The following is a 25,838-nucleotide window of genomic DNA, read 5'->3' as shown; positions in this document are numbered from 1 at the left end:
CAGTCACGAGGAAGATGACGTTTTACATATGCAAACTTTAGTGGTTATTTATGCAACAGTTAAATAACATTCATGGCTAACTACCAGATAGTTATTCGGCTTCCATTGCCTCCTTTTTGCCATTCTTTTTCTTTTCAGTAAATGATCTTCGAAAAGATTCAAGGAAAAAGTGTTAATAGTTTTCTAGGAAAAGGACAAAAGCTTAGGACATGAATATGTTACAGTTTTCATATGTTTTGAAGCAGCGTTGGCGCTTTGGAACGAAATGTGTCAGTGGAAATTGCAGAGGAGAGTTGATGCAGTCCTGCCTTCCCCACTCACTCAATTTACAATATGTTTGTTTTATTATTAACCGCGCGGCCATGGGCCGAGCGCGGTTCATGGTTTACCCGTGGTTTATTTTTTTTTTTATTTTTTTTTTTTTTCAGTTTTGTCGGTGACCAGACCCAAACTTCCACTCGGCCAAATTTTGAATGACGCAACCTGCGATGTTTACTCGCCAAAAGCTGTTGAAACATTAATACAAGGGCAGTGTTACGGATATTGTTTTCTTTACTTTGGTTAAAATATATTTTCTTTTGGTTTTATCGAAGCGTTGGATTCGAAGGGAAATAATAAATACGCTAAAAAAGGCGTTACGTCAGCCATGGAATGCGCTGACGTTGCAGCTTTCACTTTCGCTACGTGACGAATTAAGGTCGTGTTTACTTTGCAAGTTTATTTCGGCAGAAGCGACGGTCATCAATTTATTTGCAATTTTGCGAGTATTTCTTGTGGTTTTACGCAAATGAAGTAAATTCTTTCGCTGTTTCATCGCAGCGAGCTCATAGATCGGAAGGAAAATTAAATATTTGCAAGCTAAGCAAAGAACATGTCAGAACATGTAAGCATTACGTCATTGGTAGGGAAATAACCACCGTACTAAAGATAGCCGTGAATAACGTAATTCTTCAATTATGTGACTTGTGTGACTACTTTGCTAGCCCTTTACTCATTGAAAAAACAATTAAATTTAATCATGACTTTTAATAGTGTTATTATTGTTGCGTTCGTATCGTTCATGTCCATACATATCCCGAAGAAAGTTCCAGATTAAGAACATTACGTCATCGGAGATTTCACAATGGCTACGAGTACGACTGATGGTGCAATAATAGAGTTTGTGTTGATCAAGTAATGTGGTGTCTACAGTAATCAATGAATCATCAAGGATTACTTTGGAATGAGCACTGCGTTGCGACTGTGGTGCTAAGGAAACAGTTAAATTTTAAAAGCGCGGTTATAAGATCTAACAGATCTTCTTGTATATTATTATTCTTATTGTTTCGCTTAACAAGGATTTTTCACACTGTCTATACTATGTTACAACACTCAAGGTAATTACCTTCTAAAGGAATACGAAGAAAAACATGAAACAATGTACTCATATTTGTAAAGTTGACAAAGTCCAGCATAAATTACTCAGATTAAGAGCATAAGTCAGAACCAGCCCACGTGCATTAGTCTGTAGAAACCACTCGCCTACGTTCCACATGATGTTTTCTGCATTTCTCAAGTATTCAAAAAGTTCTTGTCTTGGTTTAAATTATGGTAGTATGACACATGACTTAGGCATCTTAATTTATTAAATCAAAAGTGTCGGCTAATGTTACTTTTTGAGTCACAGGTAATAATGGCAGAGGCATGCTTGATACTACGTGGAAAGCTTAACGGGACAACGACATGATAGAGTCCAAACTGAAAGTCAAGCTGTAAGCACTTAAAGCTAAAATAAAGGCGTTCTGTCCGGTTATAGGCCATTTTACAGTTTTGTGCTTAGTTACTTGACCATGAATGCAACGGAGGCTGAGTGTGACCTGGCTTTGATACAGACCTCTCTGCTTTTCTCGTGTAAATACAAACTAGTTAATATAAGAACTTGATTTACACAACAAAAACAGTCATGAGTTCTTTATCAAAACAAGGTCACCTCCAGTCTCGCTGCAATTCAAAGGCCATTTCACTGAACAGACAACTGTAAAATGGTCTATTGAGTACAAAGCAAAATTATTTACCTACAGAAAAATCAAAACTAACTTTAATACGTGTGGTACACATAACATAAAGTGTGCTATTTCCTTTGTAAGTCGATCTTTTGGTCTACGTACAAATATAGTTATAATTTACAGACGACGTATCCTTGGTGAATGCTTCTCATTTGCAGGGCGTCATCTATTGATCTTTCTTTTATGTATCCTCCGTTTTAGCTTTGTTATTTTTCTTAGCTCCATCGCAACGTTTAGTTCCTAGAAGAAATCGTCGCACAACCTGAAATTCAAGCAACATCCGTCGTCAATGGAAAAAAAGAATTTATTACGTAACGTGGATTTCGATAGACTGTACTATCAGAGATGAGAATTCAATGTAAAGGATAGTGCTGCTGGATACATTTTATAGCTTTGGTTTTGAAAGAGGTAACCAAAATGTGATTTGCAATACCTTCACCTTAAAAGTAAGCAACCAGAAAGTAAAAAGCGTTGCCTGAATCACCGTCACAGGCTCATTTATTTCCCTTATATAAGTCATATTTCCTCCTTTTGCGGTAACTTTTCGCAAAGTACAACAAGCATTACACTCCCCCGATATGCAGCCTGCAAACGCCCCCCCCCCCCCCCTTCCCACCCACTTGCTGGCGTGTTAAATGAGGAGTGTAATGGTTGTTGTATTTTGTGAAAAGTTACCATAATATAAGGGAAATGAATGAGCCTGTGATGGTAATTCAGGCAACGCTTTTCACAAGTAGTTACAATTATCGAGTTCAGTTGTGCATGTCGTAACAGCTTTTCTACAAAGCATCGTTCAGATTTGTTGAAACTGATCTACATTTGTGGTCACTTTAATTTCTGACTGTAAACAGCCGTCGCTATGACCGTTGCTACGTAAAAAACTTTATATCACTGTGTACTTTCCTTGAATATCACAGTCATCTAGTGGCAAATTCAGCAAGATCGTTTTAAAATGCTTTTTACAAGTGTTAAAAGGCTTTAAATCTTATATTTAAAAAAAAAAAAAATTGCATTTTTGCCCAACGTCGTCATTTCTTATGCCTATCGGGCCACCTAAAGTTAATAAAAACCTATTATTCAAATAAAACGCCTAGTTATCTGGGAGACATCATTACGTTAGGATGCGACGAGGGATGTAGCTGAGATTTTCGCGGATTTAACAAACACTAGAGACCTTTAATTCCACGTTTACTGCAAGCGTCTAACTTCGGTTTGATTTGACATTAGATGTTTGCCGTTCACCGTTCGTACGTTAGTCGATTTAGATTGCAGTAAACTGGAGGCGCGGTGCCCTCATGGTTAGTACGCTTGTCTCCGGATCGAGCGGTCCGGATTCGAGCCCTGGCCAGGGACATTGTGTTGTGTTATTTGGCAAGACACTTAACTCTCACAGTGCCTTTCTCCACCCAGGTGTATAAATGGGTACCGGCTGGGGGTAACCCTGCGATGGACTAGCATCCTGTCCAGGGGGGAGTAGAAACCGGGATAAGCTCCGGCCTGATGGGCCACTTGGCTCGCATGCAGACTTTACCTTTACCTTAAACTGGAGCCGGAATAGAAGTCATTTTGTCAATGCATTGGAAATTGTCAAAGGTACGCCAAGAAAAAAGAAAAAACAAATTTTAAAAAAAGAGTATGTTTTCTAGCATGCGTAGCTTTCTTACGAAATAAAGCATCATAAAACACACATTGACTTAAGCCGCCGCCATATTGGATTACCACTTAGAATCAGTGCCTTTCCACAAACAACAACAAAAGGCTAGGTAATTGTTTATTTACTTAAATTTTAACCAATTTGTGGGAAAAGAGTTACTTTATTCGATTTCAGCGTTTGTACGTGGCATAAAATAAAATTCAAAGCAATAAAACCTGAGGTAAATGGCTTACGTGAAAACCTACCTCTCCAGGCTGAAAACGTGATTCGAAAACGTCAAACGGGAAGTCTGGCTCTGGTCACGTGACACCTAGCCGTTTGCGGTAAACGTGGCAATAAAAGTCTCTAAGGTTTACAGCTAGCTTTTGTAAGACACTTACTGCTATATTACGTGGTGCGCATGCGCCAGTCGTAGTTGGCAAATTTACGACTCCAGCAATGTCAACAGTATTCAATAGCTTACAGGTCTGGTTTCCTGGTCCATTGAAAATGTATTTGTCACAGCGAGGATGACGAAGACAATTATCCAAACATTGTATCTCAGTCCAAACGGAATGTACTGCAACCACATTACCGGTACAACCCGATTTCTGAAAGACTTCGTCTCTATCTGGTCGATTGTCGCATCCTTTAGTCACAACTGAAAAATACGTATATAAAGAAAGAATTCAGGATTGAATTTACCGTAATAGCAGCAGCTTTAGACTTAAAAATGTGTAAAAAAAAAAAAAAAATGGCCTAATTTTTATACTCCTTAGGACAACAGTGATCCACCTTGGCAGTCAGGACCTGGGCACGACAAGAAGGTGACTCTCAACTAGATTCTGGAACCAAGATTTTTGCCTTTCACTGACGCTAACAGAGGATCTTTTCGGGAAGGAAACCATAATTGAATTAGTGAATATATCCTTATTCAAGAATCTAGCCGATAAAATTATGCGTCTCCGAGGCTACCTTTTACTCGTGCCAAGGCCCAGACGGCCAAGGTTGACAAGTGGCTTTCGAAGAATTAGAGGACCATGGGAGCGAGGATGTAATTCTAGTAAAGATGACAAGCATTTAAGAGTTGGTTTTTTGTCTTCTTTATAATTTTAAGTGGATGTGTGAAAGTTTTGCTATAACTGCGTCGATATTTAACGTTCCGTAGATCCGCTGAAATTATTTGTTCTTATGTAACTGAAGATAATTTAGGAAGTGTTGTTAAATGTGTTTACATGAAGCTTTAAAAAATCGTGTCTGGGTCTCTTCGCTTTCACAGTCTGAAGGCAATAATAGTGGGAAAGAGAAAATTACTTCTTTCGATCTCAATATACTCTATGTTCGGTATGGTGGAGTTAATTAAACAGCTGGAACGTGCCGTATATCGATTGTATTATTTTGCCTCGAAACTAAAAAAGGTTTCGAAACCTGTCAAGAATTAATTTACCATACCAGCGTAATTTCCCATTCCTTCTTAGTGTCCCTAGCAAAGCTTGTGTCACAGCTTTGGCCTAAAAGAACAGTCTTTTCTAAATCACCATACTCACCGACATTAATGCACACCAGGGCGATCCAGACGAAAGCGGAAATTTTCAAAGTGCTTCCCCGAGAGCGAGTGAGGTTCGAAGCTAAAATAAAAAGTTAAACATCCATATTAAATAAATCTTCGAGTATGTTTTCCTTCCTCTTTTTAACCAACGAAGGAGAAGTGATAATTGAGTGAAGTCCGGTTTTTTCCAAATATTTTTTGCGAGGGTATTTGAAAATTCTATCATCCTATACAACAAATTCGTAAACGCTATGTTTTGGAAGGGTTCGAAATCATGCCTTCCGTGCATGCCACTGGCACAAAAACAAATTAATAACTCTAATACTCACTCATGTTCGGTTTAACCAATTTCCCGCAAGATTCCCTAAAATTCCACTAAAAATTAAACACCCATTTACTGCAGACGAACATTTTGTAAATGAATTTAGCCAGCGTGTTTCTTTTTGTCAGCGGATGTTGTTTTTACGTCTCAAATGTCAATTCACCTGTCATCTTATGGACAGACTTTTTAAAAAATTGCTTCCCGTTGTCATAATTATTCATAGTATTATCACTTTCCAATACCGTTTCAGTGAATATAATAGTTATATAGGAACTCGATCTCTTTCGAAACGAGAATAATATGTCTAAACTAAATAGCTTGGTAAGCGTTTGAAAGGGATTTTTCAGCCGAGCTTAATGTTACAAAATATACTTTGACGTAATTTAAGTTACATGAGGTGAACTGTAAAATTAGCATTCATTTGTTAGCGTTTTACCTTGAACCTACTCCAAAGTCAATGCACTGTGTTAACAAGACTGTCAAATGCCGCCAACCACGCTAAAATACTGGAAAATTATGTTGTTTGTAACCACCTGCCTTGCCTTCTTCCCTGGCTCGTTCGCAGGCGCCGTTCCATCTTCTCGGCCAAAACCTAAGGAAAAATAATTGGGAGCGTGGACCGTGATGATAAGCTACTACAAGTCCACAACTCCACACTCACCGAGATCCAACCAATGAGGGCAGCCTGGGGACGAGTTGGCCTCTTACGAAGTTGACACCAGAGATTTGATTGAGATGGCGAGTAGGGAACTAAAGCTTGTGCTCGAGTTTATATCTGTTCTTGGAAATAGTTACATGACCGAAAACACATTATCGAAATCAAAAGAACAAGCGGGTGAGAACCAGTTTCAGTAGCGGCAACTGACTACGACGTTTTTAGAGCGGTTTTCACTTGCGTGTCAAAACTAATTCGAATTTGCTTTGGTTCTGCATTGCTATGCGCCGCTTTGTCATCCAGTCAGAAGCAATATAAAGCCAAAACCAGCCGTGACGCGCACACGTTTTCCCGCGCTTTGCGTCAGATACATGTATTTGCTTCGAGTTTTGATTGGTTCACTGGATCGCCTTGTCCTTTGTGATTGGTCACAGTGACAACTTTGTTTGTTTGTTTGTTCTTTTGAAGTCACTTAATAGAAAACCGTTCTATCACTAAAATACTGTTAAGATGTCATGGGATAGTAATACATCTTCACTGCCACAATAGCCACTCGATGCCCAGCTACGGATAAGTTGTGGGGAAAAAATCTTGCCCGGGCAATGAGTTGTGAATACAAGCAGGATGGAAAAAGCTTTTTGCCGACAGTTCTAGCAAAACTTCGCGAAAAGAGGGAATAAAATTGGAGAGCAAGACTTAAATAGGTTAAGGACGGTCCCTAAGGACTAACAACGGTCTAAATGACCACTGAGAATAGGGTGGTGAGAATGTTTATCAATAACACGGCATGAATTCGTGATCATTCCAGCAGTGAGGCTGATGCTTCCCAAGGGCTTTGCTTCGCCTTTAAGCCCTGACCAAACGGACTCACAAGTAGTCGCAAGAAGCCGCAAGTTGAACTTGCGTGAAGACGTGAGAGTGGCCTAACGGACTCGCAAGGTTCCTCCCAAATACAAGCAAGTTGCAATAAAACCCATTTCAAGGCTTTCAAGGCTGCATTTCATGGGCTAACAGGTTGCTATAACAACGAATGAACGTCACTTGCGTTGACTTGGGATGGGTGAGAAAAGTTGAAAAACATGCGTCGAATTGATCTTGGCCAAAGTGAGCGCGAATCATCGCACGTCAACGCAAGCACACGCAAGGCCTGGCCAAACAGAGTCGCAAGCAGACCCAAGTTTTCAACTTGTGTCTACTTGCGAGTCCGTTTGGCCACGAAATTAAACAGCTAAAAGATGTGCACAGAAAACATGTTAATAACTGGTTTAATTTCTTTAAAAATGAACGGTACAAGGGACATTCTCGATTTGAAAAAAATTCATTTCTAATTTCTAGAAACACGAGTCTCTGGATTAACGTTTGAATGAGATCAGGAAGGCATACATCAAAGCCAGATAGATAGATATATATATACTTTTAAATTGCAAGGAAACTTTAATGCTCTTAATTATCCAACCCAACAGATTGAAATTTTTGAATTTGAATAAAAGGACTATCTGTTCTGGATAACTGTACCTTAATTTTGATAATTCAAGGCTATTATCAATATTCCAAAATTCTAACATCACTTATTATCTCCTAAGTGATACTTTTAGCAACTGTTACTCCAAACAATGGAAACGAAGTGATTATGGCAGACTGGCGTTTCATTTGAAGTCCACACAATGCGATTCTCCTTAAATTTTCATTTTACATTAATATCACTTGTATTCTTGAATGCACTTCATTCGTAACATATATAGTCATGCGAGGTTTGACATTTTTCTTAAAAAAAGAGTAAAAAAAGTATAACTTCCCACAAAGTTTGAGACATTTACTTCATTTTGTGGTGAATTAGGAAGACTTCTTCAAGTCATTCATTAGTTTGGCTAATATGGCGTACGTATCTCTTCCGTTCTTTAACCGCGATTCAGCGTACTGGACAAGACTTGCCTGCAGGCTCAACACCCTTTGCCTGTTGTAGCGAGTCATCTGAAGGGAAAGACAACGAAAAAGCGAGTGTTAGACACTCTTGACACTGGCCTTTTGCGGACAGAAGGAAAAAGGATTTTCAAGCAAGAGAGAGCCGGCAATAACTGAATGTAAAGAGCACACAAAGAAGCTTTCCTCGTATTGTTTAGTTTTCGTACGTATCTCTTCTTTTTACTCCTAATTCAAAAGAAATTGTGCTGCGCCTGGGCGAATTAGGGACGGACCATTATTTTTCTAAGGGGGCAGGGGGGTTGGGCAATTTTCGGGGGCATGACATATTCTTCTCACTGTTAGGTTACACATAACATAAAAAAAGGAATGGATAGTAGAAAGCAATTGCTAGATTTTTCAGGGGTTTTTTTTTTTACCCAGCAGTTTCTACTGTGCAGGAATTTTGTTGACAAATTGCCCAGCTCCCTTCCCCCCTCCCTCCTCCCATCGCTCTCTCTCTTTCCCCCTCAAAACAAAAAGGGTCCGTCTCTTACGATCAATGTTCTCGCGTGGAAGGGTATCGTGTGAAAACTCGAAAGAAGGTTGCGGCAGAGGCTGGGAGCACTGTAACATGGTCACACAACACCACACAGATGTTTTGATAGTTTTCACATGAACTTCCCTTCCTTTTCAGATGATACACAGATTTTGGCCAGTCACCTCTTTGTTAGCAATTTCTGATATTGCATTGTATGCTTCTTCCGCGTCTTCCTTGGCTTTTTGGAGCTAAAAAAGAAAGCAAATAAAGACCAATAAATTATAAATGTTCAAATGATCATTGTAGAAATTATTCAATGGTTCACATTGCGAGGATTTTACCAAACTGTATTCTTATGTGCTCCTAAGATTTTTCGAGGCAAAGTTCCTTTAAAACACAAGCCCGACCACGTTTTTAAAGGAGCTAAATTACGGTATTTTGAATTATTTTGGCCATGTACAGAATAACATTTAAGTTGACGGAGACCTCAAAATAATAGTTGACTAAGAAAAGAAAAAAAAAAGCAAAGAGATAATAATAAACCATGACGGAACAAGGATGGTTAAGGATGGAGAAGACTGACACGGATTGCAGACGACGAATTTGAAAAATTTTGGCTCGACTTTTCGGGGTGCGTAAACCGCGACCTAGCTCTTTTGAAAAAGTCTGTGCGGATATAAGCCAGCGGTTTTCCTGCCGGTTTGGCTTGCGCAATACGTCATGTAACATAAGAGCTCTTGACACCCACGGCATAAACCTTGTTTTTACACGTACTGAGAACTGCTACAAATCACCTTTGCTTTTAAACTATGGTCCTCGAAACTGGAGAAGACTTTTTTTTTTTTTTCAGGTTGCCCCATTCTATTGTGGAGCACTAGAGCATTCGTGTGGCTAAGAGCTCTTCTACGTGTAATAAAGCATTGTACTGAAACTAGGATTACCCAATCAGTTTTTTAAACTGATCTAAGGCCTCCTCCACACCACGCCGAAAAAATTTGAAAACGCAGCTTTATTTCCACGGTTAGGCCGACCGTCAACACTTATCTCTCCTGAAAACGGAGCTTTTCGAAAACGCTCTTCAAATCAGAGGAATTTGAAAACACCGCCTTTTCGTTTTCGTGTGGACGGAAACATTTTGAAAACGGAGCTTTTCGAAAACGACTGCGTCACGATAATCATGTGACTTCTCTGTCCGGGTTTTCCTCAAACACAAATTCACAATGATCGGAGATTACTGCGTTTTCAAAATTCCTCCGGCGGAGTGAGGACGGAAAACATTTGATGCGTTTTCAATTTTTTCCCGGCGCAGTGAAGACGGGACCCAAGACGGGGCTTTAAATGTGGTGGGAATTATAATGAAGATATCTTCGCCAGGGTAGCTTACCGCTTCTTGATTCTTTGGTTTGGCTTTTTCCAGAGCCTTCGTAGCATTCTCAAATTCCACCAGCTTACAAGTTCGACGGAAAAGCATCTCCTGTAAAACGAAAAAAAACAAACAAACAAACAAACAATACATAAAAAAACGTTGTGGCAAAATAACTTCGCACTATGTCTTAAAAGAACTCCCAAAAGTAAGTTTTGAAGCGGACCTCATTTGAAGACAAAAATTCCTTAACTACCGTCAACAATTCCTCCCTCACCCCCACCCCCACCCCTGAAAGTAAGCCGCCTACATGTATCTTAGACGCAAATACAATCTTCCTACAACAACAACCAGAAAACATAAATCCATTGGTTTAAACTGAGAGTTGGCAAAAGTAATTTTAATATATTCTCATTAAAAGCACCCTGCTGTCGGTCTTCTTTTTACTTAATTACATATCTTTAAAATCTGTTCAGAACCGTTTCATGTTGATATGCCGACTGCAATGCTTGTTTCTTGCGTTGTTCTATATATCGTTCGCTTCACTTTACCGAGCGGTCTTCTTGTTTAATTTATACACCAAAAATGTTTCGATTGCAAAATCTCTTCCAAATAACATCCCGACAATTTTCGACAGACAATAGGCTACCGCGCGGACAAACGGAAACACAGCCGCCCTTTATCGCTTTCAGCCGGTTTTGCGCTTTAACGCGGCCGCGTAGGCCAAACCCTACAACACAAAAACGCTCAACAGAAAAGACGAAGAGCTAAGGCTCGAAACATCAGCTTTACAAACTCGCCATAGCGGCGGGGTTAATTTGCCCTTACCAACTTTAAGTTGTTAAATAGCTACTGAGATGGCAGCTCAACCTGTAACTACAAATAACTTTATTTCTTTTTAGACAAAATTAAACCCAGGGCTCAATTTCTGAATCTTCTTTCGCTGGAAATGCTGAAAACAGTTGACACACCTTGGCCGCTTCCATGTATCTAGAGTAAAGTTCCAAAGTGAATCCTAGAGTATTGTCATCATTCGTTGACATAACATCAAACGATTCCTGAAACAAAACACAGCAACTTTTATGACCAAGACAACGCAAGTTAAGGACAAATATAAAACATAAAAGGTCAAGTCTGTATACGAGCCAAACGGTTCCTGTAGCATGAAGCGTCTAGGAGTATTTGAACTCCACCCTGGATGGGATGCTGGTCCATCGCAGGGTTACCCCCCAGCTTTAAATTCGCTGGTACCCATTTGTCCACCTGGGTGAAGGGAGGCACTGTGAGAGTAAAGTGTCTTGCCAAAGAACACAACAAAATGTCCCCCGCCAGGGCTCGAACCCGGACCGCTCGATCTGGAGACGTGCGCGCTGACCATAAGGCCACCGCGCCTCCGGCAATGAACCTGAATATATCATTAACACCAATGCATAGCAATATACCTTAACACCATTGAGTGAGCTTGAAAAAGTGTCAAAATTCCTGCAAAATAAGAACGAGCAAGAATTAATAGTAACACTCTACTTTTACTTTGCGTTCTCTGGCGAGACAGAACACTAAAACTGTACATTCAAAAGTAACTGAGTTAACCAAACGAAAACAAGAATGCGGTTACCTCTCACTTCAACTTGATAAACGTCACTTACATGTAACGGCATATAATTCATGGTAGGACACATTTAGTCGCCTTCCCCTTCACCCCTTAAATGCTAACCGCAAGCAAACAGCGGTAAATAAATTCTAACCGCAAGTAAAAACAACAGTAACTAATTGCTAACCGCAAGAAAAGCAGTAATAAATGCTAACCGCAAGCAAACAGCAGTAAATAAAAGCAAACTATACATGTGTCCTACCATGTAACGTTTTCTTCAAGTCCCTTTCCCCTTTCAAACCGTACAGAAAGAAAGGACAACCTTGGGTTTCACATCGTGGAGTGCGACAGCAGTGACTGAGTGGTATAGCGATAAAGAATTTTCAGCCCATTACCACCAGCGGTTCATGGCAAAAAATGAAATTGAAGTTTCCCTTTCATAGCGTACAATGCAGGCGTATTTTGGCGAGCGAGCGCACGCATTTTGATAAGGCGAGCGTCATCTTAGATTCAAACTCACAACAGAAGAAAAGGGGTCCTCGAGAGTGGGGCGAATCTACTCGATCGCGAGCTAATATCTGCACTGCAGGCTACCCTTTCAAGGTTCAAAGGAACTACGTCACGGTTTGCGCATATTAAAAAGTTTAGCCTCAACTTTTCAAATTCGTCGTTTGTAATCCGTGTCAATCTTCTCCACCCTTAGCCATCCTTGTTCCTGTATGGTTTATCATTATCTCTTTGGTGTTTTTCTATCTTATTAAACTGTTATTTTCAGGTTTCCTACCATTTAAAGGTAATTTTGTATGTGGCCAAAATAACTCAAAATACAGTGACTGAGCATCTTGAACGCCTCGTGGATAAGGATTACAAGATCAATACTGAGATGAAGAGGGAAAAGGAGAAAAAGGCTTTTGGCAACCATGCCTACAGTTTTGTCCACGGCCGTAGAGTACAGTCGAACCCTTCTAGAGGCCGCTTATTAAACGGTCGCCCCTATTAGGCAGCCAGTAAGCAAAGTCCCGATGAAGGCTTTTCTCTTGTTTTTACCTTTATTAAATGGCCAGCCCCTTTTAAGCGGCCACCATCCATTTCCCTGAGGGTGGCCTTTTAATAGGGGTTGAACTGCAGTTCTAATCCCTGAGTTTAGCTAAGTCATTGCTTAAAATAGTTAGAAAAACTAGTTTCTCAACCATTTATGAGGTCATTTGCGTTCAACTTAACCAAATCTTATACTCCCTCGCATAAATAGCCCTTTTATCTTCTTGACGAATTTCTTTTTTCTCACCATCTATCTGCTTGATTATGTGAAGAAACTGTTAGGAGAATTTCAATGCACATCATTACAAAAATGACAAACCCTTTTAACTCCTTAGTACTGTTATCATCACCAGCAGAAGCTGTCATGAGAGAAGAACTGAGGTCATTCAATGCTAAGGCCACTCCTGCAACACAGCACAGAAAAACAACAATAAATGCATTCAAATGTTGCCGCAAGTAATATCTCAAAAGACTCTGAGAATCTGGATATTACCTGCTTGATTGTTGGGTTTTCAAACTTCTCTAATGTAACTGCCAGACACTGGATTGGGTTGTTAAAATCTCCAGGGGGGAGGGGGTACTCCCATATTTAAGCCGATGTGGCTAAATGTAATTTAAGCTAAGTTAAACACAAAACAAGATCGCTGGCCAACAGTCTCCCTCAGAGTGGGTGCGGGGTGGCCGAGGGATTTGTGCAGGGGTGGATGCATTTTTCAGCTCAGCTTTGAATGTCAAGTCATTCCACCTGTTTTTTTTTTTGTTTGTTTTTTTGTTTTTTTCACAGCTTGACAGTTCTCGTTAAGCTTCTCTCCAAGCCCACCCGTCCGCCTTTGGCTTGAGGGTAAGTATGTGGTAAGTATCCTGTGTTTCCACTGTTTTTTTTTTTTTTCAGTGTGACGGTGCCGCTCACAGGGTTGTCATGGGTACCCTACGCGCTTATTTTAGTTTACTCTCAGGCTCCACCATCCTTTTAGGCACCATTCCCCAACAGGGTCCGAAATTAACTTTTTTAGGCAGGCGTCAACCGGCGACTGAAATTTTTTTTCAGTCGCCATATGGAAAAATGTGGTCGCCAAAAAGTGTCAATAAAATTTTTCCTTCGCAGCGAAACACAAACCAAACTTTTTGGTCGCCAGATGGAAACTTCTGGTCGCCAATTTTTCTTTTAAGAATCAGAACGAAGAAAACGCGTTTGGGGCCGCAATGATGGCGATTTTTCCGCTAACGATAAGATTAAATACAAACACGCTGATTTTTTACACACCTACCACTGAAAAACCACGAACGAACGAACGAATCGAATGCCGGCCATATACGCAGTTTCATGCGACTGCCAAATGTTTCAAGTCAACTTTATACCTTCTTTTGTCTCTACCTTTTGGAGAAGAAATGTACCCGACTGAAAAACTGCCGTTTGGCTCTTCGCTCTATGTTCAAAACGATCTTTCCTTTCGCGTTCTGTTGAGACGATCGACGGATCGCCATGTTGAATATCGAAATCTTCCACTAATTTCTTCGCGGATGTTCTGTCTGCACTTTGTAATAAATTATGGAAAAATTTCAGAACATCTTTGGACAACAAGTCGCCCGCAATACGTATGTTATGGGAAACCGCTGAGAAAACATGGCGGCGAAGCTTCGCACTGATCATACGTACATACATATACTTTACTTAACCTCGAATTTACAGAGTAGCTTGTTAGCTAATATCTTCGAGAGAAATAAATATTAGAAAGAAAAAGTAAAAGTAAATAGATAAAATAAAATAAAATGAAATACAATTACAATCGTAGCTGTAAAACGTTGTGGTAGATTTATAATGTCAGGAAAATCGGTTTTATACTTCAAAAGCAGCGGAAAGGTAAAAAGTGACTGATTGGCGGGCGGCTTTGAATTTCATTTTAATCGATTTGGCTGAAAATCAAAGTTTGTGTAATTATCGTGGTTTGAAATAGTTAATTGCCAGTTGTGAAATTCTGGTCGCCAGTGTAAAAGTTTTAGTCGCATTGGCGACCAGGAAAGCGCAATTTCGACCCTGGCCCAAGCTCATCGATTGTTGAAGAGTTTAATACACACACAATGTATGGGTATATGCTGCTGTGAGGGGTGTGGTTTTCAGTTGGTTTAGTCTGGGATAGGGTATAGAAACCAGGCAGTGTTGATCTAGAAGGGTCTGCTAAATCTGCGAGCCAGCGAGCCATGCGAGTCACGGTGCGAGCCATGCGAGTCATGCGAGTCATGCGAGTCATGCGAGTTATGCGAGCCATTTTTGCGAGTATTTTTTTTTTTTTTTTTTTCAATTGGTCTGGGAGGTCGTCGACTTTTCACCAAGAAACATAGATCTCGCGCCCGACTATCACTAAACTATCGCTATAAACCCCCCTCCCGCCATCTTGAAAGCGGAGATGACCCTGGGGACGGGTACAACCTCGCTCCCAGGGTACTCTCTCTTTCCCTGGGAAAATTAATTTTAAATTTAGCTACAAAAGTGCCTACAATTGAAATATTCCCAAAAGAAAATCCTAATCTCGCTTCGGTTACCAGAACTATTGCTGGTGCGGCAAATATGAAAAATGCTCTAAACATCTGTACATCGTGCCTAGTCTTGCGTCATAGTAATGGCTGCCCTGAGTGTGATGAATATTTTTCTTTGTTTCACATTTTTGTTGTTTGGAGAAAATTTTGTCTATTCAAATCGCCCAGGATCCGCAAAAAATAAAAACAATGCGTCAAAAATTTATTAAGGTTCAAGACTAAAGTAAAGAAAATTTTCTGAGAGAAACGTACGGTTCCACCGCCCCACCGCTACTCGAATGGGTAGGTGAATGGTATCCATTGGCACCTGTCATTCATTGATATCCACGTTGAAAATCATTCAAGAAAAAAGAGAACAGTACTTCAGGCAACTCCGTGTATTGGCGTCAAGAATGGTGAGTGAATCGCGTAATGTTAACAGGTTCGCTCTTTAGTGAATCGGAGTTATCAAAACTTTGTCGGTTGGCTGACTGCTGAATGTGGTTGTCTCTTCCCTTAGAATTTAATATTGCAAGAATTTAATATTGCGAACTTATTCAGTTTGTTCCGTTGCTCTTGTTCTTGTTCTCATGTGAATATAAATGTAACAAATAAAAAATCTTAACATTTGTTCTAGGGCTCGCATGACTCGCATGGCTCGCCCTTTGGCTCGCATGGCTCGCTGGCTCGCAGGTTTATAAAACTCGATCTAGAATATGGTATAATTTACTGGGAAGTGGCCAGTGTATAAATAATTTAGTCTACATGTACAACAGGGTTCTTTACACAGGTTCTCTAATAGAAAGTGAAACTCGAAAGTGACTTTGTAAGACATTGGTTTAGTTAGATCAAGTTTCTGTACAGAAAATGGCTAGTCTGGGATAGGGTAGGGGGTAGTGTCTAGTCTACTTGTATGGGGGTGCAAAATCACAATCATCTAATGATCAAGCTGATCATGGTCTACTGTAGGTTAATGGTGGGTCACCCCCACCCAAGGATTTACATAGTGTTCCCCCCCCCCCCCCCTTCCGGGCTGAAATCTTGACAGCCAATAATTAAAATAAACCCAACTCTTCAGCTAGCCGTTCAAAATAATTTCAACTCATTTCTCGGCTATCAGTGAATCTCAAAGAAATCGGATCTCTGCTGTTGGTTGACAAAATGTCTCATTTCTTGGCAGAACCAGACACTTACGCTGTTGGCTGTGAACCATTTTAGTGAAGTTCTGTTGAAAAAAAAGGAAAAAAACATTATGAGGAGGATTTAAACTGGATTGAATTTGATGAATTCAAATGGCACATAAAATTAGTAAAATTAATAGTAACACTTAATTTTACATTTTGCCAAGTAAACATAAGTTGTTGGTATCCCTTACCACAAAGGTTTCCTTTGTAAGTGGTGTGTACTGCTCTACAAAATCTCTCTTTTTCTGGAATTCTTCATCAAGGTCCTATCAGAACAGCACATGAAAACAAATGATGAACTGCAAACTGCCCTTGTTCTTTGACAACTGAATGTGACAGACACTTTTTGTTGTCCAATGACAACTGTTAACAAGCGGTAAAATACTAAATACTAATGATCTCAGACATCTGCTGAAATGGTTTTTTTTTCCAAGCCACTGCACGCACCATTGGTTTTATTCACAGGTTCAATAAAAGTGATCATGCAATGACAAGTTTCATGATCGTGCGATGACTGAATCTCTGCTGCTGGGGAAGTTGCTTCTAATCACAGTTTGTTTGCAAGTTTTTTGAGTTGCACATTTTCTAGCAAGATACAATCCAAGATATGTTTATGCAGAGAAAAGTTCTACAGATGCAAAATCCATCGCAGGGATAAGATTTGCCTTGAACTTGGTGCTTTTGAGGAATTTGCCACAGCTGTGCTGCAAACTGTGGCCAAAAGATGTTTGTCATAATGTGATCACTTTTTGGAATCACGCAGATGAAACCAACCGTGCTTGAAATCACCTGAAAAAAGCCATTTCAACACGTCTGTGATCAATAATAGTAATCAATGTTTTCTTTTTTTTTCAGAAAAGAAAAATGTGAAAAAATCTCCAGATCTTCAGATAGTTATTCTTCACTCAAATGGCTGAGTATGTTTAAAGGGCCCTTGATGTTCTGGGTGAACTTGGCTAGTGTTGATCAATAAAATTCACCCATGAAGTAACAAGTTTGTTACGAGTGTGAAGATCAAGGCTAGATGTGACTCAAAACTTAATGACAGTCCTAACAATAGGACCCTGCTGCATACCTTTCACTTTCAGTAACATATGCGTAAGCTCAAAATATTACATAAATTAATAAAAATTTATCACCCAGGTTTATTTTTACATACATGTACCTATGCAAATATTTCAATGTAAAAGTGATAGATTTACAGCCCCACGGGGGCTACATGTAGGCCCTTTTTGGGGAGGGGGCTCCCTTGTTTGCACAAGAAAGCCCCCATGTTGAGCTGCTCGGAACCCTTCAACAAAATCAAGCTTGATGAAAGAGGCACTGGCTGAGTGAGGTCGCACTGGACAGGAAAATAATTTTGGCTTTCAGTAACTTGGTATAGACCATGTGTAACAAAATGGTAAGACATTATATATGATATTCTCTTTAATAGTCCTTCTGCTCAGTCAATAACCTGATGATATTTACCTTGTGGTTATGATGCCGAAAGTCACCAACGGCCCATGATATACTCTCCATTACACCTTTTTTCACTTTGGTTCTTACTGGTGGCTAAAGATGCAAATTTTAATTAAATAAATGTAAATGGGTACTTGATTTTATATTTCGTATTTTTCATTATTCAAAACACCAAATAGTAGTTAATAAATGATTGCTTATTGAGATTAAAATAATGAAATGATAACAACTAAAATTATAACAATAAGGTGCAAAATATTATTTCCTCAAATGACTTGTGTTATTTTAGCTTTCCTGTTGCAATAATAAGTTGACGAGGCCATTAATAGCATGCCAGAAATTTTATACACACCCATTAATAAACAGTATTACAAATGAAGAAGCAGCAGCCAGCTGCAGAATCAGTATATTCATTTAACAGTTTATTAAGTATTGTAAGGTTCAGGCAAAGAGTCTGCCTTGACTCTAGAAACCAGGAAATGCTGACAGTTTATCAGTGCCATCAACTAATATCTCTGTAGAGTTATTCATCATCATCATCATCATCATCATCATCATTATCTTATCATAGAGTACAGTTCTTACATGTATATTCCTTGCTGTAACTATACAACATATAAAAATCAGTGAAATAGAAAAAGAAAGTTAAGTGTTATTTTCATTAACTTACATTTTCCTCTTTGAGGAATTTTTGCAAATCCTCATCCTTTGAGAAAGCAGGGTGCGAAACAACAAGCTGAAGAAACCTGCAAGAAGACACTTTGAGACAACATGCTGATAATTCAATAAAGATCTGTCCAGAGACTGTCTTATACAAAGAATCCTCGGGGAGGGAGAGGTACTCCTAAACATGACTCTGGAACCGGGTAGAAAGATTCCACTTCTCCCTGGAAGGGGGTCAGGGTACATATTTCACTTTAGTTTTGACTCTGAAATAGGGAATTCTCTAAGAATGAAATCTAACTAGTATGACCAATCCCTGGACATACAGAAACATACTCTGACTGGTAATTGTCACCACATACATGTCTAAAGAGTGGTTTTCAGCTGGGTGTCATAAAACCTAATAGGCCATTTCCGAGTTACCTTGTGCCCCTGTTTCCAAATGAGTCTTTGTGCAAAATCTTTCATATGAACAGAAGTTTGATTTGCATGAAAATGAACCGGTAGGCACAATTCATTTTGAATAGTTTTGCACTTGGACTCCTCATGGCCAGTCACAAAGGACTTAGGCAATAATAGGCCGATCAAGACTCCAAAACATATGTGTATTGTAGAAGATGCAAAACACAGGAAAACCTGTGTGGGCATGCAAGTCACAACTACAAGTAGTTTACCTTAAACTTCTGACTGAATAATAAAGTGGTGCAAGTTTTGCTTAGCATAGTAATGCAAATTGAACTAAATTATGCAAATTTTGACGTGTACTCGAGTGAAAACCACTCTAAATTTAGCTGACTTTTATTTCTTATGTACACATGTAAGCTTACTTATCAATAGCCAATTGAAAGCAAAGTTACCATAAAATTTATGTTCAACTTACTTCTCCATGTTACGGCACTCCCTTGAAAATTCATCTGCCACCATATTCTTGGCATCTTTTCCTGAAATAACAATATTATTATAAATCATGGCTCTAGTTTAGGGCTAATTTAGTCTATTAACTAGTAAGTTGAAGTCATAAGAGTGTTTGAAAAACTGGATTCATGAGCACAACTTGGCAGGAATCTGATTTGTTTAATTATGACCATGATTACAATGTACACAGAATTCAGGGCAACACTATCACGACATCCTAAACATTTATTTACCAATTGTTCAAAACTAAAACAAAATTAAATAATCATAACAATCACTCAAATTTGTCTTCATAAATAAAAATTTATTACACAACATAATTCATTTGTCATGAGCTTGTTTTTATCCAAGATGCAGTACACTTAGCCACCTACTTTTTCTGAAAAAATATACAGTATGTGACTGTGTAATTTGCAATTAGAATAATGTTGGGAAAACGCAGGTTTCTTGGAACATGACTGTTCAACCGTGACTGTCTTTGTCAAAGGACAGTCAAGGCAGTAGCTAGAGAGGGGCATGGGGTCATGGCGCCACGCATGTTTTCAATTACGCTAGCACTGAAGGATAAAAATGGAAAAAGTCTTTGAAACCCCGTAATATTCTTGGTGTGTTGACTTTTTCCAAAATCTCCACGAAAATGCAATATTGGCATTTCAGAACTTCTCAATATCAAATTTTCTAGGGGAGCATGCCCCCACACCTCCCTAGAGGCTTGTCCCTTCAGCACTCAAATCAGTGTCAGCTATCTACTTCATGAAACAACCCTCTACTCCCTAAATTATTGAGAACCCTACATAAAAAATGATGCACATGTACATTGTACAGTGTACTCTCCAATAACACTACACGTGGTCCAATTTCATTCCTATAAGGTTGAATTATATACATGACATTGACACAGTCATATACTGTCGCAGTGTTACTTCTGATTACCAATCAGATGCCAGAATTGTGTCATAGTCTTAATTGTAAATGGTAATGAAGTGGATTTGTAACATTCAAACTGATCTCTAGTATGTTGATAACTGACCTAACTGCCTTTTAGACTTGGCTTCAGCAGCACTGACTGTAGTAACTGGCTTTGGAGGTAATGGTGGTATCTGAGAAATGCAGAATTTTTGTCAGCCTGAAATCATATTCAATAACCTGGTACAGCTGCATAGTAAGAGTCCAATTTAATCGGGAGCATGAATAGACAAAATTGGATGACACGAAGTCCAGGTCCCAGTTGTTCCAAGGGTGAATTAAAATGCTATCCACCTAATAAATTGCTAAAAATGTTGACGAAACAAAATACACTATCCACTGGATGGTGATTTATCCGGTGGATAGTGTTATACACCCTTTGAACAACTGGGGCCTGATACCCATTCATCAAAACTGTAACGAAATTGGAGGACCTCATCTTTGGTTCAATGTCTTGATAGAAATTGAAAACTTTCAACAGGTGAGTGTTTTGACCAAGAAGCATGGGAAAAGTAATTCATTCATTAAAAAAGTACAGATCTGTCAGACAAGAAAGAAGGTGCCCAAGATGACAGGTACCATCCACACACACTGTCCAGTTACATGTACATTGTGTCACTGTCCTATTTGGAGTAATACTGGGCGTATTGATAGCCCAGCAGATTCATAAACTTTGTTATAAAATAATACAGATACATGTAATAAATACAGAGATATTGCACGTAATTTAGTACAGTGAAAGTTTAAACGTAACTGCAATATATGGAATTGACCAACTCCTAACTAAAGGGGGTACTCGACTAATGAAGATATGAGGATCAAAGAATTGTATCAACACTAACGATTTGGCCTCCACATAATTCTAGATCATTTTGCAAGTGGACAAATCAGAACTATAGATACAAGGTACATGTAACAAAACAACTTACAACAACTCCATCCACACTGTTGTGTGCTATTAAACAGTGATACAGCCACTCTAAATCTTCATATTGACGAAGAACTATTACTCCTTTCTCCTCTTCACCCTCATGACCCTAGCAAAACAAAATAATGAGGTGAAAGGTTAAGTCTGTTCTGAAGACTAGATTACTTGCCAAGCTGATTCCTATCTACGAAGGGGCCAGGTCACATGGTGACCCAGCACATTAACACTATTTCCAATAGTTTACATTATAGATGTCATTGTTATTGTTGTCCTCTATAATTGATAAGAGAGACTGCACTCTCAATTAACTTTATCCTTCTGGGACTTATTCCAAACATGGTGGACTAGCAAGACTAAAGAAAATGTCACATTAACAGAGAGCATGATTCTGTATGGAATTTCGACAATAGAGAACACCTATACTCCTAATTTGAGCTGTCATGCTGTAGCAAAAACAAATTTGCCATATAATGATACGGTCTAATGTTGTGGTTAAATTTTACCATTGGTGTAATTTGGTATTTTTCTTTGATTTGGTGTGTGGTAATAAAAATGATCAAGCAATAGAGGACCATAGGGCACTTTTTCTGTGTTTACATACATGTAGCCTCATCTAAACACTAGTGGATTGGGAGAATCCTTGCAAGTTATGCAAGCCCTTGACTGCATCTCAGGTTTGCATAACTTTTGAGAATTCTCCCCACCCCTCTGAAAGTTTCGATGAGGCTATGTAAACACAGAAAATTATGGACTCTACAGAGGTTTCATTAGAAGCCGGCAACCGGCAAAAATCGCCACCTACTTTGTCAGAGTTTACCTCTTACCACCACCTAATTTGTCTGTATTTTTACTCAAATTATTAAAAAATTTCATCACTTTGCCGCCTACTTTAGTTAGCTCAGACGGCTATTTCAAAACGTATTGAAAACCCTGCTCTACTGCATTTATAAAAAGACTTCTCAAAATATTTCTCAAATCTAAAATAATTTGCAACACTAACCTATGGAAAAAGGAAATCAATTCCAAATATTTGAAGTTAACTCACAAGTGTGCCACTACTCTTACTAATACTGTATTTAAAGGCTAGCTATTGATAATGCACTCTGCAAGAATCTTAAAAGATTCAAAATATTATTGGTTTCTCCACGATTGGTTTTGGCTGCATGGACATCTAGACGCCTGTGAATCTGAGAAACTCTCATTTCCAGAGATTAACAAGAGGAATTGCTACTCCACCTGGATGGGGTAGATTACACATTACGAGTTCCCCCTCCCATCCCTTGCTACATTTTTATGAGGCTGTTTTGTGAGGCTTTGTTTTTTTGTTGTTTTTTCTTTAGTGAGGCTAGGTTATGAATTTACCTTCTTGGGTGAAGAGAACGCGACTTCAACGAGCGGAGTGAAGGTTGAAAATGGGAAGTTACCAAAGGATTTCCTCCTGATGAACTATTAAAAATAGAGCTGTAGTAGACCTTCGGCAAGGCACTTAACTTTAATTACAGGTCTACCTTTAAACACATTATAATGAAGTGACTGTAATTTAAGTTAACAGTGAAGCGTGTTCTCTAGCTCATCAGAGTATTTTGCTTCTAATTAATTGCACGCGACACCTCCTTACCATGTTTGTTTGTATCGTGAATTTCACGACCTCTCCATCTTTGCTTGCATCAAGAACTTTCACTGCCCAAGACAAGCCGAGCTCCGCTTCGCCATTTTCACAATTCTCCGCCTGGGAAAAAAACTCAGAAATGAGGCAGTTGAAAGATAGGATTTCAGAATTAGCATTATAAGAGCCGGTTACCATTTCAAGTCATCAAAACTGCCCACAATCTGAATTTCGCTGCACGAGTTGATCTTTTTGTAATCGGAGAAACTGAGCAGCCAGGGGGGACACTTCCTTACTACTATATGAAGGAAATATATCCCTGGAGGCTATCTCTCGTTCCCAGTGCGCGAGAAGCCGCTTCTTCCTTCCATTGCAGCAAGAGAGACCAAGTGTAAAATTTTCTTATTACTGTTTGTTGGCAGAACGGAAACGATGTCTAAATTGAGTTACGAGGCGAACTCTCTCCTGAAAGCCCAGAGTCAGCAGCTGAAACTCGACAGAAACCGAAAGCGGACTGCCTAAAAATTATCATTTCCAAAATTAGTATAACCAAGTGTTGTAGCTGGTTTTCACATACGTCACTAAAATTCGAACTACAAAACTATTGATCTTCCTGAGATTTTACTTAAATTATGTATAAGAGCTGCTGAAAACTAATATTCATACAAATTTTCGCTCCGAATGGGTTCTTGGTTTTGTGATACACTACGCTTGAATTTCTAAGCTTTTGCGTGACGCGGCATTTACATGGCAGCCTAGAGAGCTGTCATGATGGTTAAAAAAGTGACTTATTTCGGGAAACTTGACTATCTGAACAGTTCATGTCTTAGAAAAAGTATTATTTTAATGTTTTAGAGTTCCTCGAGGGTTTCCGGCCGCCATGTTGGTGCTCATACGGATGGGCACCAACATGGCGTCTCCATACAAATCTCTATAAATTTGGGTAAAAAATTTCTCCGCATATCTCGCATAAGAAAAATTGCTGTCACCAGAATTTTGGCAAGAGTCTTTGCATATTTACCTTCTTTCATTTCCCAGATTCTGGACTTTATCTATTGACCGGTTTTGATTTTTATTTTGATCTATTTTGAATTGCGTGACACTGAAAACCAGCAATAGGCTCCTGGTATAACCACCCGGTCGATCTCTCAAGCAAAAAAGAAACATACGTATTTTTTATTCCTGAAACCTTTTCAAGGAAACTATTTTCAAAGATCGACCAGCTCCTGGTGCCTTCTCTCTCTCTCTATGAAGTCACACACTGAGCTACGCCGAGATGGCGCGAAAACGCACTGTTGCGTGACATAGCCAATAGGTGCTGTTTGTTGCCTATTACAGTCCCTGGGTAGCCAATCGGATTGCGTGTTTCCACGATAAGAAATCATCACCAGGATGAAAATGAAAAGTATTCAGAGAGCAACTATAGAAAAATATCGGTTTCAGCTTTTTCAAGCTTTACATTGCAATGTGAGTTCCATAAATTGAACAAATCGACTGACCCAAATTATTACATGACAGTGATCTACGTAGTTCTACAAAGATCCCTGAAACTCTTCTGATTGGCTGTTAGGTGTGCGTAGAAATTTGTAACCTAGCAACAACCAATCACAGGACGTCCGTAAAGCTAGAATAGAATTTTTCGAGTGGAATCTCAAACGCGGTCCCCGAGTGAAAGGGAAGGGTATAGGGTAGAGAAATGAACGTCCAAAGAGGGACATTTGTTACTCGGGATAGCCTGTGAACAGGGTCTCTAGTTGAGGATCGGGCTAAGAGAAAGCGGCAAGAAGGAGGTCAGAAGAAACGGAAGAGAGGACGCCACCCCACACCCCATTCCCCCCTCGGCGACTTCACTTTCGGCCAGTTCCTTTTCGGCCCTTCCAGCCGGAGCCTGTTAACAGGTTATACTTAGGGAAGCAAATGATTTCGGTAAAAACAGTAGATCAAAACTGAGCTTGAAAACCTTAAAATACATTTAGAGGATGACTGGAAAGGGCAGGAAAATTTATGGGACATATTTCGTTTTGTTTAACTGCTATGAAGAGAGATAAAAGTGCCGTTTCTGGACAATCCGATCAGAAGAGATAAAATGCTAACTCAAAAATTTCGTACGTTACCTTTTAGATGAGACAAATCGTTAAATGCAACAAAGCTCTTTGCGCTCTACTATCAATGGGCAGGTCTTAAAGCAGTTGAGGGAGAAAAAAGCGATTCTCCGCTTCGAGGAGTATATGCTTTATGTAGCTGTGTTCTTCAGTCTGTTTAGATCGCAAGACCATTCGATATCACAAGTCGAAAACATTTTCAGTTACATGGATAACAGAACCTTCTGGTTAGCGCTCACTCTTGCTCGTCTCTTTACATTTCATCTCTCTTCCACTTACCCCTCCCCCCCCCCCTAATCCCACCTTCTTCGTCATTACCACTCTTTCCCCCTCCCCCTATCCCACGAAACTCTGCAACGTCAATTACAGTCACAACAAGTTTGAGGCAGGTGTCAAAGTAGAAACCAACGAAATATAAATAAAAATGAATTTCCCAATTTATTTCCACTGCCGGCGCAAAATACAAAGTGTCTCCATAACGGAATATATTTTAGTTAATATAATTAGTCAACAGAACGCAAATACGGGGGTTTAAATACATTTTAATGATAAATTTTGGAATGAAAAGGCAAAATAAGCAGTGCGTTGAGATGTATCGGTTTCTGCAAACATTTTTCGAGCAGTAAATCAAACTTTAATTGGTTTCTTTTACGAAAATTTTGCGGGATAATTTAATTGTGACAACATTTTGAGCAGTTATTATAACTTTTCTTGTGATTAAGACCAGACAAATTTTATCGCAAAGGCTATACAGGCTGATTCAAAACCATTCAGATTCAGCCGTATAACTTAGGAATCTCGTCAAGTAACTCAACGTAATTAAGTTTTCAACATGGGGGGTCGAAAGCTTTAGAAAAAAACAA

General features: G+C 39.3%; 2 protein-coding genes across 2 annotated transcripts; both read right to left on the bottom strand.

The window, feature by feature from the left end:
* Positions 1–395: 395 nt before the first annotated feature.
* LOC145502453 (uncharacterized) lies at positions 396–6,797 on the bottom strand. Its single transcript, XM_081481783.1, has 4 exons — positions 5,557–6,797; positions 5,226–5,306; positions 4,080–4,339; positions 396–2,307 (listed from the first exon to the last, which is right to left on the bottom strand). Exons 1-4 carry the CDS (start codon positions 5,558–5,560, stop codon positions 2,227–2,229), a joined length of 426 nt encoding a protein of 141 aa, XP_081337909.1. The 5' UTR covers positions 5,561–6,797; the 3' UTR covers positions 396–2,226.
* A 653-nt stretch (positions 6,798–7,450) lies between these two features.
* LOC145502406 (sorting nexin-32-like) lies at positions 7,451–24,120 on the bottom strand. Its single transcript, XM_081481726.1, has 15 exons — positions 23,069–24,120; positions 22,886–22,996; positions 21,269–21,376; positions 20,404–20,473; positions 19,339–19,399; positions 18,466–18,541; positions 17,805–17,888; positions 16,526–16,600; positions 16,345–16,375; positions 12,956–13,040; positions 11,450–11,489; positions 10,979–11,065; positions 10,029–10,118; positions 8,827–8,892; positions 7,451–8,175 (listed from the first exon to the last, which is right to left on the bottom strand). Exons 1-15 carry the CDS (start codon positions 23,069–23,071, stop codon positions 8,038–8,040), a joined length of 1,125 nt encoding a protein of 374 aa, XP_081337852.1. The 5' UTR covers positions 23,072–24,120; the 3' UTR covers positions 7,451–8,037.
* Positions 24,121–25,838: the final 1,718 nt, after the last annotated feature.

Source organism: Orbicella franksi, chromosome 11, assembly GCF_964199315.1.
Source record: "Orbicella franksi chromosome 11, jaOrbFran1.1, whole genome shotgun sequence".
Classification (NCBI taxonomy): Eukaryota; Metazoa; Cnidaria; class Anthozoa; order Scleractinia; family Merulinidae; genus Orbicella; species Orbicella franksi.
Note: the sequence above shows the minus strand (reverse complement) of the source record. Positions and strands in the feature narration are given on the sequence as shown.